This window comes from Myxocyprinus asiaticus, chromosome 4, assembly GCF_019703515.2.
Source record: "Myxocyprinus asiaticus isolate MX2 ecotype Aquarium Trade chromosome 4, UBuf_Myxa_2, whole genome shotgun sequence".
In the NCBI taxonomy this organism is placed as follows: Eukaryota; Metazoa; Chordata; class Actinopteri; order Cypriniformes; family Catostomidae; genus Myxocyprinus; species Myxocyprinus asiaticus.
Genome location: NC_059347.1, coordinates 46,697,967 through 46,712,376, shown reverse-complemented (window position 1 = coordinate 46,712,376; position 14,410 = coordinate 46,697,967). Strand labels below are relative to the sequence as shown.

The window sequence follows — 14,410 nt, the reverse complement described above, 5'->3', positions numbered from 1 at the left end:
GATGTCTGACTTGGTAGCTGAACCAAACCAGACAGTTATAGAAGTGCAGAGGACAGACTCAGTGTCTGCTGAGTAGAACTGTATCAGCAGCACCTGTGGCAGCTTGAACTTCCTCAGCTGGCAAAGGAAGTACAACCTCTGTTGGGACTTTTTCACAATGAAGTCAATGTAAGTCTCTCACTTCAGGTCCTGTGAGATGGTAAAGCCCAAGAACCTGAATGACTCCACTGCTGCCACAGTGCTGTTTAGAATGGTGAGCGGGGTCGATGCTGGGGTGTTCCTCCTAAAGTCCACTCTCATCTCCACTGTTTTGAGCGTGTTCAGCTCCAGGTTATTTTGACTGCACCAGTGAGCCAGCCGTTCAACCTCCCTTCTGTATGCAGACTCGTCGTCATCTTGAATGAGGCCGATGACTGTAGTGTCATCTGCAAACTTCAGGATCTGCAAACTTCAGGGTCCTTGGCAGTGTGGTCATTTGTGTTCAGGGAGAAGAGAAGTGGGGAGAGCACACATCCCTGGGGGCACCAGTGCTGATCGTACATGTGCTGGAAGTGAATTTCCCCAGTCTCACCACTAGCTACTGAGGTTAATTTATTCCATAGTAGAGCAGGGATGATGGTGTTGAAAGCCGAACTGAAGTCCACAAATAGGATCCTTGCACAAGTCCCTGGTCTGTCTAGACGTTACAGTATGTAATGCAGTCCCATATTGACTGCATCATTCACAGACCTGTTAGCTCAATAGTCAAACTTCAGGGGATCCAGAAGGGGTCCAATGATGTACTTCAGATGGGCCAACATCAGTCTCTCAAATGACTTCATGACCACAGACGTCAGGGTGACAGGTCTGTAGTCATTAAGTCCTGCAATCTTGGGTTTCTTTGGGACAGGGATGATGGTGGAGCATTTGAAGCAGCAGGGAACTTCACACTGCTCCAATGATGTGTTGAAGATCTGTGTGAAGATGGGGGCCAGCTGGTTAGCACAGGCTTTTAGACAAGTGGGTGAAACTCTATCTGGGCCCTGTGCTTTTCTTGTCTTTTGTTTCCAGGGCAGGTTGAGTAGCAGGAGGGGGGAGGAAGGTGGTTGCAGGAGGTGTTGGTGTGAAGTGAATGTCAGAATAGGTGAAAGGTGTGAGACTGGGCTTTTCACATCTACAGTAAAACACATTCAGGTCATCAGCCAGTTGGACCAAACAGATTTTAAACTGGGCTCATATTGTTTCTTTAACTGTGTATAGTCATATAGAAGCTATATCAAATCATTAGTTGTTCAGTTAAGTCATGATCAGTTGAGAACATGAAACTTGTGATAAAAAAATGAGATAAACGAATGATGAAGTAAAAAATGGCATTTGTGTTTATTGTTGATTTGTGTATGTCTGTGATCTGCTTACAAGAGCTCTTGATGCATTATTTTGTTCATCATAATCATGTTTTATTTGTTATTATTTATAATTTCATTAGAATTTAGTAAAGAAATTTTAGAAAATATATATATAAAAAAAATATGTATTTTTTTGTACATTTAATTTCGCACTTTATTTTACCTGGCAAACCAACTCGTGCTTTTTCAAATCTCTACGATATTTTTGAGGCCTAATATAACTCGGGAAATTCCTCTTTCATGTTTTCAGCAGTCTGCTATGAGCTCAGTAAAAATGTGTATGATTGGCTGTGAATAAAGGCCGTTTCACACGGAACGCGGCAAGCATGAGTGTCTAGCTCATTTTCAGTGTGAGGCCCGCGGAAAGCGGCAAATCGCAGGCGGTTTTGATAGCGGTGCGTAGAAGTCGCGCAAGCGGTGCTCGTATGCCCAAAATCCTGCCGATTTGATCTTTTTCTGAGAGGCTGCGGCAGCCGCGTCTGCTTTATTCACAGCCAATCATACAACATTTTACTGAGCCCATAGCAGACTGCTATGACCGCCCCCCCGCCCCCAGTCACCACACTTCTATACATTTTAAAAAAAAGAAATTCACACAAACTAATAAAAACAATTTAAATCTAAACAGCAATGCAGTCTTTGCGACATTTAGTGTGTAGAAGGCGCCTTTACTAGCTATATTTTATGCTTATAAAATATACATTGAAATCCTTACATTCACACAAACTCTTATAGAAATACTAACATGCAGTGTAGTGACTGAGCAGTTAATTTGCCTAATTCATGAAACATGAGCAAAAAAATAAATAAATGTGTGTGTAAATGCATGATTATGTAAATTGTCCCATTTAAATAAATGTCAATTTACACAATAATTGTTGTACTAACGAATTGCACACAAATTTTGTTCTGCTCATGTTTCATGAATAAGGCAAATTTACCTAATTTTCATTAACCTTGGTTATCTTTTTATGCCCTAAATGTTTTTTATTTTTTTTTATTTTATTTTTTTTGTTTGTTTGTTTTATTTTTGGTTATTTTTTTTTTTGGCAATGTAAAAGTCTTAAGAACATTTGTAATAAAAAGCAACAAACTTCTGTTCCTATTAATGGAAGATTCGTTATGCATAAGATGAAATGGTCAGAAAATAAACCTTATTTTATTGTATTTCTGATAGCACGGCATGGTAAAAATATGGTAAATCTTTGTAAAAATAATAAAGCAAAAAGATTTGTTAAAATGTTTATCTAACTTAGATTATCATTTTCTTTTGAAACCCCTCTTTTATTTAGTTTATTATTATGATTAACCTACTTTTATTGTGTTTTTGTTATTATTGGTTTGTTTTTGTGTGTTTGCATTGTATCTGAACATGTTTAGCAATATAGCCAATGTTGCCTCACTCAAGATCATTTTTAAATGCGACGCCGCGCGCACTGTTCGCTCAGTTTTAACCAGGCTTGAGCGAACAGTGCGCACATTGCTCTTTAGATTTAAATTGTTTTGAATAGTTTGTGTGAAAAATGTTTAATACTGTAGCATTTCGATATGCATTTCTAAATTTATAGGAGTAATGTCAAATATTATATTAGCATTTTAAGGCATGATGCAAGTATTTATCCAGTGTTTTAATATCGAATAAAATCAAAACCAGATTGTAGTTTGATGCTTTTATTACAAAGATTCTTGTAAAGGTTTTAAGTAATTGCGTCTGACTGGCAAACTACTCCTTCTTACTACTATTTCCTGATGATTCCGATTATATTTTCTCTGGCCTGCCCCCTGTGGTTTTACAGAATAGTACAACGGTGGACTCGTCGAGTATGAAAGCCTCTAGAATTTAAAGAGGTGCGCGCGCAGTCTGCGGTGCCAGTCGAAAGTATATACAAGGTTTTAACTGACACGATGCCTTCATTTACTGTATACCAGGCTTTTCAAAGATCGTTCAGGATAAATATTAATAGTTCAGTCATCAATCATGACACATGTTTCTAGATAATAATTCCTGTACAAACATGATTAATGGATGCAATGTGTACCGACATAAAAAAAAAAGACACAAATAACGGTTAGGAAAAACACCTTTTATTAACTTTTGATAAACTGCATTCAGATGTCATAAAGAAAGTTTGTAATTTTATAACAAAAAATGTAAAAAAAAAAAAAAAAAAAAAAAAAAAAAAAGTTATATCATGAGACATTTATAAATGAGTGTGCGTGTTCAGCAGGTATAAAAATAAACCTTGAAAAAAAAGTAGCATTGTAAAATCATTGTAAAAACACCCATATCCGATCCCAAATCCTTTCTCATAATTTCTCCAAGACATGTCTAAAAGTGTGGCAGTGTTCTCAGATCTAGAAAAAAAAAAAAAAAGTCTACTTCTGCTTGGATCCAACATTTTCAAAAGGGACAATTGTGAAGCCTAATTGTTCAATTAGCCAAAATAGCTTACTGAAAACTTACTTGCCAGTTACAGGGTGCAGAGGTAATTGAATATGGATACAGAAGACTTTGGACTTTGAAGTCCAAATAAAAAGGCAATTTTTGGAACAAATTTGTCAGGAATGGTTGACCCAAAAATGAAAATTCTCTTATCATTTACTTACCCTCATGCCATCCAAGGTGTGTATGACTTTCTTTCATCTGCTGAACACAAATAAAGTTTTTTAGAAGAATATCTCAGCTCTGATGGTCCATACAATGCAAGTGAATGGTGACCAAAACTTAGAAGCTCCAAAAAGCACAAAAAGGCAGCATAAAAGTAATCCATAAAACTCCAGTGGTTTAATCCATCTTCTGAAGAGATGTAATCGGTTTTGAGTGAGAATAGACCAAAATGTAACTCCTTTTTCACTGTACATCTTGCCATTGCAGTCTCAAGGCACGATTCTCTAGGCAATCATGATTTCAAGCTTGATTACACTTCCTAGTGCTTGATGCATGCACAGAGCGCTAGGAAGTGTAACTGAGCTTGAAATCATGATCGCCAAGGAGACTGCTGATGTCAAGATTTATAGAGAAAAAGGAGTTACATTTTGGTTTGTCTCATCCAAAATCTACTGGATCAGTTCAGAAGACATGGATTAAACCACTGGATTCCTATGGATTACTTTTATGCTGCCTTTATATGCTTTTTGGTCACCACTCACTTGCATTCAATGGATGTACAGAGCTGAGATTGAGATAGATTCTTCTAAAAATCTTCATTTGTGTTCTGCAGAAGAAAGTCATACACATCTGAGAAGGCATGAGGGAGAGTACATGATAAGAGAATTTTTATTTTTGGGTGAACTACTCCTTTAATTTCCATGCACAATTGCCAGTGCTATCTGCACCTTGTGTTAAACTGAATTAGGTCTATTTGCCAGAGTCTGTTAATGTTATTTGAGTTTGACTCTCTTTGCTCCCTCCTTGTAGTCCTCCAAGGTGAGTTTGTAGCCCCAGTGCTGCAGAGTTTGCCTGACCACCGGGGAAACGCTGTGGTTGTCGTAAGCACAACCGGACCTGACCACTTTTGTTATGAGGTTATTCCGCCAGCGACCTTTAACTCCTGCACATTTGGCCCAGCGACTGATCTGGCGTGCATCACCCTCTGTGCGCCTGCCTTGGTAAAATCTGCTGGGAAGAGAGAACATGAGCATGTGAGTATTGTGCATTTAATCCAGAGAGTGCATATTTACAAAGCCGTATGTGTGAACTAAAGTCTGCAACCAACTGCAACAAATCCCTTAAGTGAAGTAAACGCAGTGATACTACTCTTAATATATAAGGATTTATATATTAGGGCTTTCTTAATTTAAGCTTTTTGTAGCTACTGGGCTGTGGCTTCTGAGATCTTAAAACATTTTCTTCCAGTTAGATTTCAAAGTATCTAAACCACACAGCTGCCATCACAACACGTTCAGTTTTCAAAATATGTCCCTACAGAGGTCCATGTATTTGTAAGGTAAGTTGCAGCAGCTCTTGCCTGCAGTACCAATGGAACCAGCCATATGGGTCCTGGGGCACGATCCACCCACTGCTTTCCCACATCTCTAGACTGCCTCCACACTTCACTTTATAGGTGTTCACATTTTCCCTGTACGTTAATGATGCCACCTGAGATAAACACAACACTATGAAATGCACATGCACTATACACAGTCAGGTAAAATACAACTGAAATAAACATAACACTCTAAAACATGCCTAAATGTCCACAAATGTTAAAATTATATCCCAAATGCATATGTACATGGGTCAGTAGTTTAAATTGGTGAACCAGTGCAAAAGCCAGAAACTGAAAATCATCCTAAAGATTGAAGATGTTTTAAAGTAAACTATCCAGGGTAAGCTCTCCCAATGCAAGCTTTTTTTTTCTTTTTTTTTTTGCATGCCCTTACTTCATGTCCTCATTAGGGCCAAGAAGAACTAAACGTTTCAGCAAGGTCTTACTAAAGCAAGGTCTTAGTAAGTGGGGGCAGTGGTAGCTCAGCGGTTAAGGTACCACTGCCCCCAAGTAATCTTGGGGGCAGTGGTAGCTCAGCGGTTAAGGCTCTGGGTTACTGACCAGTAGTTCACCCAAAAATCAAGCCCCAGCACCGCCAAGATGCCACTGTTGGGCCCTTGACCCTATCTGCTCCAGGGGCGCTGTATCATGGCTGACCCTGCACTCTGACCCCAGCCTAGCTGGGATATGTGAAAAAGAAGAATTTCACTGTATATGTGCAAATGTATAATGTGTGATAAATAAAGAAAATTATAATTAATTATATTAATTATAAAATTATTATTATTATTATTATAATTATTATTATTAATTATTATCTTATGGCTGAATAACATTTCATGGTTTTCCTTATTTCCTTTTGCGTGAGTCACTTACCACATGCTCATACCCCTGAGCATCATATTAAAGGGGTAAATCCATTCCCAAATGACAGTTAATCTGCTGACATGAAATACTGCTAAGAGCACAAGTCAAGTAATTTTGATTTGTATAGCGCTTTTCACAACACACATCATTTCAAACACATCACACATTGTTTCAAACACATCATCACAATGCAAACACTTAACAACGATAATGGCCAATCAGTAATCACAGTATAAATAATGATTCTATTAAGTAATATTAATACACCACTTCCCATGAACTGAGCTCAAATAGCTCTACTGGAAACTACAATCATGACAAAGTAAAAATGAGTCAACTAAATCAAACATAATATGCATGAAAGGAGTGTATTCAGCTCATTTATCTTCTTGAGACCCATTAAGAAAATGTTTTTACATACATGTTTTTTAATCTATATTACAATTCAATGATAATGAATAATACCTGTTTAGGTATGTCCAGTCCATCCAGCCAGTCTTTGGGAAGCTCCTGCCAAACGTCCTTATAGTGCTGCTCTGTAAAAAACAAACCCTTCTTGATCAAATGCATTATAAATGACAACACATGTACATAAGATCTGTCTATTGGAATGGAAGTTCACAGCTTTCGAGCAAAGAGAGCCATACTTGTGATGCTGGAGTAGATAGGCCTGAAATAGGTGCCCCCAAAACTGCCTGCCTGCAATACCTCTTTGGGCGTCATGTTAGGTTTGAACTCTGGGTGGTCTGCAACCACAGAGAGATGAAAAATGTGCAGTTTCACTTTAGTTAGTGAATGACAACATAGTGAGATTTGCATCTGACACAGTGAAATGCAACACAAAATGGATAGGTTCACCTTTAAATACAAGTTGTCCTTTCTCATTTTTCTTTACTTTAGAGGTATTATTGCCTTCATCTGAGTTTTTTGTCTTCTCATCTGAAGAGTGGGCAGATTTATGTTTTTTCTCTTTGTCCTTGTCGGAATGCTTCACCTTAGTTTTTGTGGAGTCAACTTTTCCCCCAAGAGCTGAAGATCAGAGGGAAAACACATAATAAAACACAATCTCTTAAATATGTAAAGAGGGAGAGAGGGTAGATGGATGGGTGGATGAGGTCATATTTAACACTATAAAAAATAATAATAATAATAATAAAATAAAGTAAAATAAAATAAAAAAGATGAAACTATATTTTGCATAAAAATAGGTTTATTTTAGGACCATTGAGAATTCTTGAATTGTTACATTATTTTCAAGACAATTAAAGTCCCAAGATAAATTGTCTAGACGGACGGACGGACAGACAGACAGACAGACAGATAAATACAGATAGATAGACAGATACACACCGTCTGTGTTTTGAGCTGCGCCACTCTTTCTCTCGTTTTTGTCTTTTATTTTCTGTCTCTTCCTCGCAGCTGAATCGTCCTTACTTATTTTTCTTTTCATCTTCTTGCTTTCTCTCTTGTCCTCGTCATTCATTTTAAATGACTTTTGTAGGCCTAACTGTAGCAGACGGAAATGGTTTACTGAGAAAGGATCACACAGACACCTTAACACTTTGCTTAGGAAATGTGCGAAGCCTTTACTAATTAACTGCACAATAAATAATCTGTATAGCTTCCTGACAACAACAGATTCCGTGTTTACGCAACGCAACTGAGTATAGTGCGCAATGCGCATGCTCACACTTTACATTAGAGGCGGTCTCTCTGATCTGGAACGATTAAAGCAAACTTTACTAATAAATGAAACGAAACAAAAATCATGTATTATTGAATTTATCTAAGCACACCGAACCGTTACTGATCATTTACAACGAGTGAACACTAACTTAACCAGTGACACCCCTGCGAGACGGTGAAGGTTCAATCCATGTCGTTTGTAAATCTGTGAATCTTCACCCATACAGAAGTGCAGCGCCGCTCCCCAAATTTATTAAAGTTTTTCTTCCATGTGATCATTTGCATTGTAGAGAGCTCCTCAGGTTATTTTGTTCAGCAATATTTAGATGTACATTATTGTAATGTTAAAGTCTATTTTATTTATTTTTTATTTTTTATTTTTTTATTGAATCGTTTGTTTGTTTGTTTATTGGACTTTAACTGGACTTAACTGATAAATAATAGGATTGAAGTGAATTGTGGCCCAACAGACAATAAAAAACATGTAAAGGAACTTTACACGTCTTTTATTATTATTATTATTCAATAGTAAATGCAATTTGTGTAGTTTGGTGCTTGCGGATGAGATGTGTTTTCAGCAGGTTCTTGAATGTTGAGAAGGTTTCAGCAGATCGTGTGGAGGTTGAAAGCTCATTCCACTGCAGAGGAACAGAGAAAGTGAATGATCCTGAAATGGACCGTGCATCTTTGCGATGGGACCACCAGGCACCACTTGATCATTGAATCCAGAGAGCGAGTGGGGACCTGGAGGAGTGAATTGAAGTAAAATGGTGCTGTTCCATTGGCTGTCCTGAAAGCCAGAGTCAAAGCCTTGAATTTGATTCGGGCAGCTACAGGTAGCCATTTGGAGTGAAATCAAAAGGGGGGTGCCGTGAGTCCTCTTTGGTTGACTGAAGTCCAGACACACTGCCCAATAAATACTGTACCATCTACAGTGACTTAATTGCACTAACGCCAACAGAGTGTTACAGTAGTCCAGTCTTGAAATGACCAGAGCTTAGACCAGGAGCTGTGCAGCATATTCAGACAGGAAAGGTATGATTTTCCTGATGATGTAAAAGACCGGGCGGTTGATAAGATCAACCACCACTCCCAGATTCTGGGATGTCCTGGTTAGCTTTAGTGTTGTTGAACCAAGATGAATAGTGAGGTAGTGGTCAACAGAAGGTTTGGCTGAGATCCTGAGGAGTACTGTCTTGGCAAGGTTGAGCTGAAGGTGGCGTTCCTTCATCCAGGTCGAGATCTCCAAGAGGCAGACACATATACGAGCTCAGTGGGGTCACCAGGCTGGAACGACAGGTTAAGCTGCATATCATCTGTGTAGCAGTGGTAAGAAAAGCCATTTGCCTTAATGATCAGTCCAAGGGAGGTAGTGTTGATTGAGAAGAGGAGGGATCCCTGTGGAACACCAGTGGTTAGCTAGTGTGACTTGGACATCTCTCCCCAGAAGACCTTGTTGGATCTTTCTGTGAAGTATGATTCAAACCATCCAAGCGCAGTTTCTGTGATGCCCAGGTCGGAAAGGGTGGACCGGAGAATCTGGTGGTTCACGGTGTCAAAAGCAGCAGACAGGTCAAGGAGAATGAGGACAGATGATTCGGAGTTAGCTCTCGCCAGTCACTGGGTTTCAGCTACTGACAAAAGGGCAGTCTCATTGAAGTGTCCTTTTTTGAAGCCGGACTGATGTTTGTCAAGTAGGTTGTTCTGTGAAAGAAAAGCAGACAACTTGAAAACAACCCTCTCAAGAGTTTTAGCCAGGAAAAGTATGAGAAAGACTGGTAGAGACTGCTTTTATCAAGTCTCTATTGCCAGACAACACTCACTGAGTTAGTAAGGTAAAAGATTTTCTTTGAAATATATTTTCCAATTTCTGCTGTAAATATACAGAATTTTCTACATTACTGTCCAAAAAATGTAGTGCATTGTCAAACATATGCACATTTAGTAGCAAATTATGATGTGAAACATGGGTTTAAACAGTAACAGCATTAAAATGTGCTAAAGAAAATATTCTGAGAATCAGACACAGAAGCTCACAAATAACTAAATGTCCTCTGCTTCACTGCTTTTTTTCTTTCTTTCTTTCTTTTTTTTTTTGCATTATAAATACTTGCATAACTTCCATTTCCCTGAAGGCACTGGAGTGATTGGGAGAATATCTCCCAAACCCTACCCATAAAGCCTATTGTGTTTTTATGTTTTCATTTGTTAATCCACTGTGATATTCAGGGAAAAGTAAGTATGCATGAGTCTGAAAAGCCAAGCTGATTATTTTTAGCAACAGATTGTTTTCTATTCAGCTATCCCAGCTCCCATATGTCAGAATGCTATTCAGAATCAAAATCAGAATGAGCTCTTTTGCCAAGTGTGCTCATGTACACAAGGAATTTTTATTTATTTTTGGCCACAGGAGAAACAAGCAAGTGCACACAGAACAGTACAGTGAGACACAGAATATAAAACAAGGTAAGAGTATAAATAGACATACAAAAAAAAAAAAAAAAAAAAGGACATATTGTGTCTATTTATGACCTGACTTTGTTGGTGGACTTCACTGTTGGAGTTTCTGAATTCACAGCCAAATATCTGTAAATTTGTTCTTAAAGGTGCAATATGTAACAATGCTGGCTGCTGGGCGAAATGCGCTCGTTATATTTATGTATGTGTATATGGTGGTATTTTTTACCAGCTGAGAACAAACAATGAGCTAATAAAATGTGTAAAGGAGTCAAAATTCCTTCGCTGCACACACAAACGAATATATGCTGCAAGGATGGCTGGCGGCGGTTCCGACGCCTGTACCGAACTGTAATGGGCAACATAGCTCCTATGATGAAAAGAACCAGGTATGCTTGAGGTCAGTATTAGGCAAATTACTTCCTGTTTTTGGTCTGTTTAGACGTCTTTGGTCCATGTTGCATTCATATATCAATCGAACCGCACCAGAGTTCGTTTGAAAGCGGACCGAGACCCACTATTCAGGCGGTCTCGGTCTGCTTGTTTGGTGCGCACCAAGGTTCGGATGGCAGCGTTCACACTTGTTCAAATGAACCGCACTAACAGAGCAATCGCATCAGAGTTCATTTTAATCGAACCAAACCTGCCAAGTTTGAACACACCCTTAGAGATGGAATCCAGCAAACGTCCGGCTCCCAGCACAACACCGACTGCTAAAACTCAGAGTAAGCCCAAAAAAAAAAAAAAAAAAACATTTATCTACTGAATCCCATCTGGCTAAGCAGGAACATGATCGTGGTCGAGCGAAAACTAGAGTGAACATTGGCAGGGCATTTGATTCCTGGAGGGACCTTCGTTCGGTTTTGAGGATCAAAACCGACCCTGAATTGGCATTCTTCTTATTGGACATGTAAGCTTACACAACTGCAAAGCATGTGAAATATAGTGCCATAAGGATTGATCTGTGTAATTTTAGCTAACTTGATCTTGCCTGCTAATGCTGATGAACTGAAAGCTACCTCGCTTCGTAACTTTCAAATAATTTCAATGATCTTCTCTTTATACTAAAAGTCAGGTATGCTGATTCACAGTAACTGACATAATGTTAATCTGTAATTATTCAGCAAGGTAAACTACAATAACACATAAAATGAATGCTAGACAATGTTCAAGATAATGCAAAAGACCCATTCATTAGTGTAACGTAACTTGGTTATACAGAAAATATATACATTCTATTATTATAAAACAATAGCACATCGATATATCAAAATGACAGTTGTGATGGAATCACATCAATACTGAATTGTGTCAACATATTTATAATGTACAGTCTATTTTATAAACAGCTACTGTCATCATCCACCAAATTTAGCTAACAGCTATTGATAAAGCTGGCTAGCTAGCTAACGCCGACATAGGCTATCGTATAAATGCAGTCAATGTATCATGCAAAGAAAAGTGATTACTTCAAACTACAGTCTCGCATAGTCAGACCTATATCCACACTTTGTTTTAGCCCTGTTCCAGCACTGGAGAGTCAAATATAATATACAGTCTCAAAGTTTGAAGTAAAACAATCATAAATGTGTAATTTCAGTTATGCTACCTCATCTGTCAGCATGATGTCCGTGAATCAGGTTCAGTCTCTTTGTACATTACATCATTGTTTTGGTCGATGCTCGCTCGCGTCCCAATGGAGTGTGTGCGCGAGCACGAGCAACAGGTAGCTGGCTGCAGTTCACTTAACGGCCACAGGTGTCGTTAATAACAAGGGTTTCTGAATCTTACATACTGCACCTTTAATTAACACATTAACAGTGAGCCTAATTAACACAGAGAAGCAAGTGTGTGTTTGTGCTGGTGGGCGGGGGGGATTCAGAGTTAATAACCATGATTGTTTTATTTTCATTGTCCATTCTTCATGAAGCAGAGAAGCTTATCTAGATATCAAATTACTCATATAGCTGAAAGCAGTCATGTTGCATTAGTAAATAAAACTCCATGTCCTTCTAAATGTGTTTGAGGTACATTTAATATAAGTAAGTACATTCAGTTTTGTGTTTGTTGTCTTTATATCAAATTAACATTTTAAACTGGTTTACGTGTATGAGCTGTTTTTAATCTTTAGTAATTTAACTTATTATTTTACCAAATTATCTAAATCATACTTGTATAAATCTGTAATCCAAACCCTAATTAAAATAATTTAATCAATCTGAACTCAAATGTGTAGTCTGAAATGTTTTGGATAACTCAAACAAATAATATTTTACCAGGGACTCAAAATTTAATATAAAGCAACTTACTTCTTTGGCCATTCTAACCTGAGGTTAGTGGCTTGCTCAAACAGAGTGACAGTGGTTCAAGCGCTGCCTATCTTTCGGTTACCGGGGACCACAATTTTAACTACTAGGCTTACATTTTCCAAGTTACTGAGCGCAGTTCGGATCATTGAACTCATCCACTCAACTTCCATGCCATTAGGGGCCGTTCTCGTCGAACGCATCCTCACTCTAAAAAGCAGCTCCACGAAAAGAATAAAGCGCAGACGTCAAAGATGTCCGTCTTGCTAGCGCATGTTTACAGAGGATGCAAAAACGTGTTCAGTGTGACACGTTACGTTACACCCTTACGAGTGTACCCATGGTCCACTGTTTAATAGAGCCCGTTTTACGCACCAACTTATTTCTAATGAATGCAATGCAACTGCCTTAACTGTTCGCACAGGTGATGGTCTAAATTAAATCAGCAACTCTTCACCTAACCACTGTTTGGCTTGGCTGAAGCCCAAAGAGTTGAACAGCTGACTGAGCGCTGAAGAAAGGGACCCGACTCAGCCAGGCCCGACGGGAAATGAGAACCCGACGGGTTTCGGTTCGGGTTCGGTCAATTTTTCAAGTAGGACTTCGGGGTTGGGTTCGGGTTTGTAATGAATGAAAAAATAAACAGGCTTACCGAACTTGTTTCGCGCTCCCACTCACAGACGCGCGAATGGACGTGTTAGGGGCCGTTCACACCGAAAGTGTTTTTGCGCGCATCTGTTCTGTTTTCCCCTTATTTTCCTATGTAAACACATGCTGGACGAATGTTTTTGACATTTGCACCGCGTCTCGTTTTTTCTTCAGCGTCTCGCGCAGGACCGGCACATTTTAAACACCGTGTCAAGATAAGTACTTGACACCTGCGCACTGTTTCTTTCTTTGCACTGTGTCTAGAATGTTTTTAGCACAGGTGTCACAAAGATTCAACAATCTGAACAAGTTCAGGCTGCAGGCCCGGTTCCAGATCAAAGTCACTGAGGGTGCTCTGTATGAAGTGGAGATGTATCATAATTACTATATATATATATATAGTAATTATGATACTGAACTTGTTCAGATTGTTGAATCTTTGTGACACCTGTGCTAAAAACATTCTAAATAAAAACATAATTTAGTATTCAATTTAACACTCTACATCAGTCTGGTTTAACAGTAAAATAAACTATTAGGAAATGATAGATTCTTAAAGCTTATTTTAATGTTTGCCTCAAAGTGGTTAAAGTTGTTTTATTCTCAAAACATTATCAACCCATTTACACGCTCATGGGTCACGATGTGGGTCTTGTCAATGGTTTGTTTGGCATCCCATTCAGCACACAACTGAATAAAACAAGCTGCATGACACTGAGAAATGATTACTGCCAGAGTAACATATGCATACTAATATGCATTATTTTCACAAATAACAAACATACTCCTCTCTCACTTGGTTTTGCTCGCGTGTCCCCTCCGTGTGCAAATGATGCGAAGATCTATTGGGATTTTCGCAGACTTGCCACTAAACAGCACACAAGGCCTCACGAATGGACACGGAGTGACTGCATCACACTTTTCTTTGAGCCGAATATTGCACTATTGAGCGCTAAGTATTTGATTTTTTTCGAAGAGGAGAGAGAAAGCGTGCGCACCCGCATACATGGTTGCCAGATTGCATAAATTAAGTATGACGTAAGGCGAAATATTTCCAATTTGTGCAAGTATA

The 14,410-nt window shown here is 38.7% G+C and overlaps 1 protein-coding gene across 1 annotated transcript; it reads right to left on the bottom strand.

The window, feature by feature from the left end:
* Positions 1 to 3,476: 3,476 nt before the first annotated feature.
* On the bottom strand, positions 3,477 to 7,902 carry zgc:113208 (uncharacterized protein LOC550591 homolog). The gene is made up of 6 exons (XM_051694834.1): positions 7,592 to 7,902; positions 7,100 to 7,270; positions 6,889 to 6,987; positions 6,707 to 6,777; positions 5,354 to 5,484; positions 3,477 to 5,001 (listed from the first exon to the last, which is right to left on the bottom strand). The coding sequence occupies exons 1-6, from the start codon at positions 7,722 to 7,724 to the stop codon at positions 4,767 to 4,769; spliced, it is 840 nt and encodes a 279-aa protein (XP_051550794.1). The 5' UTR covers positions 7,725 to 7,902; the 3' UTR covers positions 3,477 to 4,766.
* Positions 7,903 to 14,410: the final 6,508 nt, after the last annotated feature.

Coding starts and splice junctions, on each gene's coding strand:
- zgc:113208 (XM_051694834.1), bottom strand. CDS start 7,724: ATGAATGACGAGGACAAGAGAGAAAGCAAGAAGATGAAAAGAAAAATA. Junction 6,988..7,099: donor AGGACAACTTGTATTTAAAG/GTGAACCTATCC, acceptor CTGTGGTTGCAG/ACCACCCAGAGTTCAAACCT. Junction 6,778..6,888: donor TATCTACTCCAGCATCACAA/GTATGGCTCTCT, acceptor TGTTTTTTACAG/AGCAGCACTATAAGGACGTT.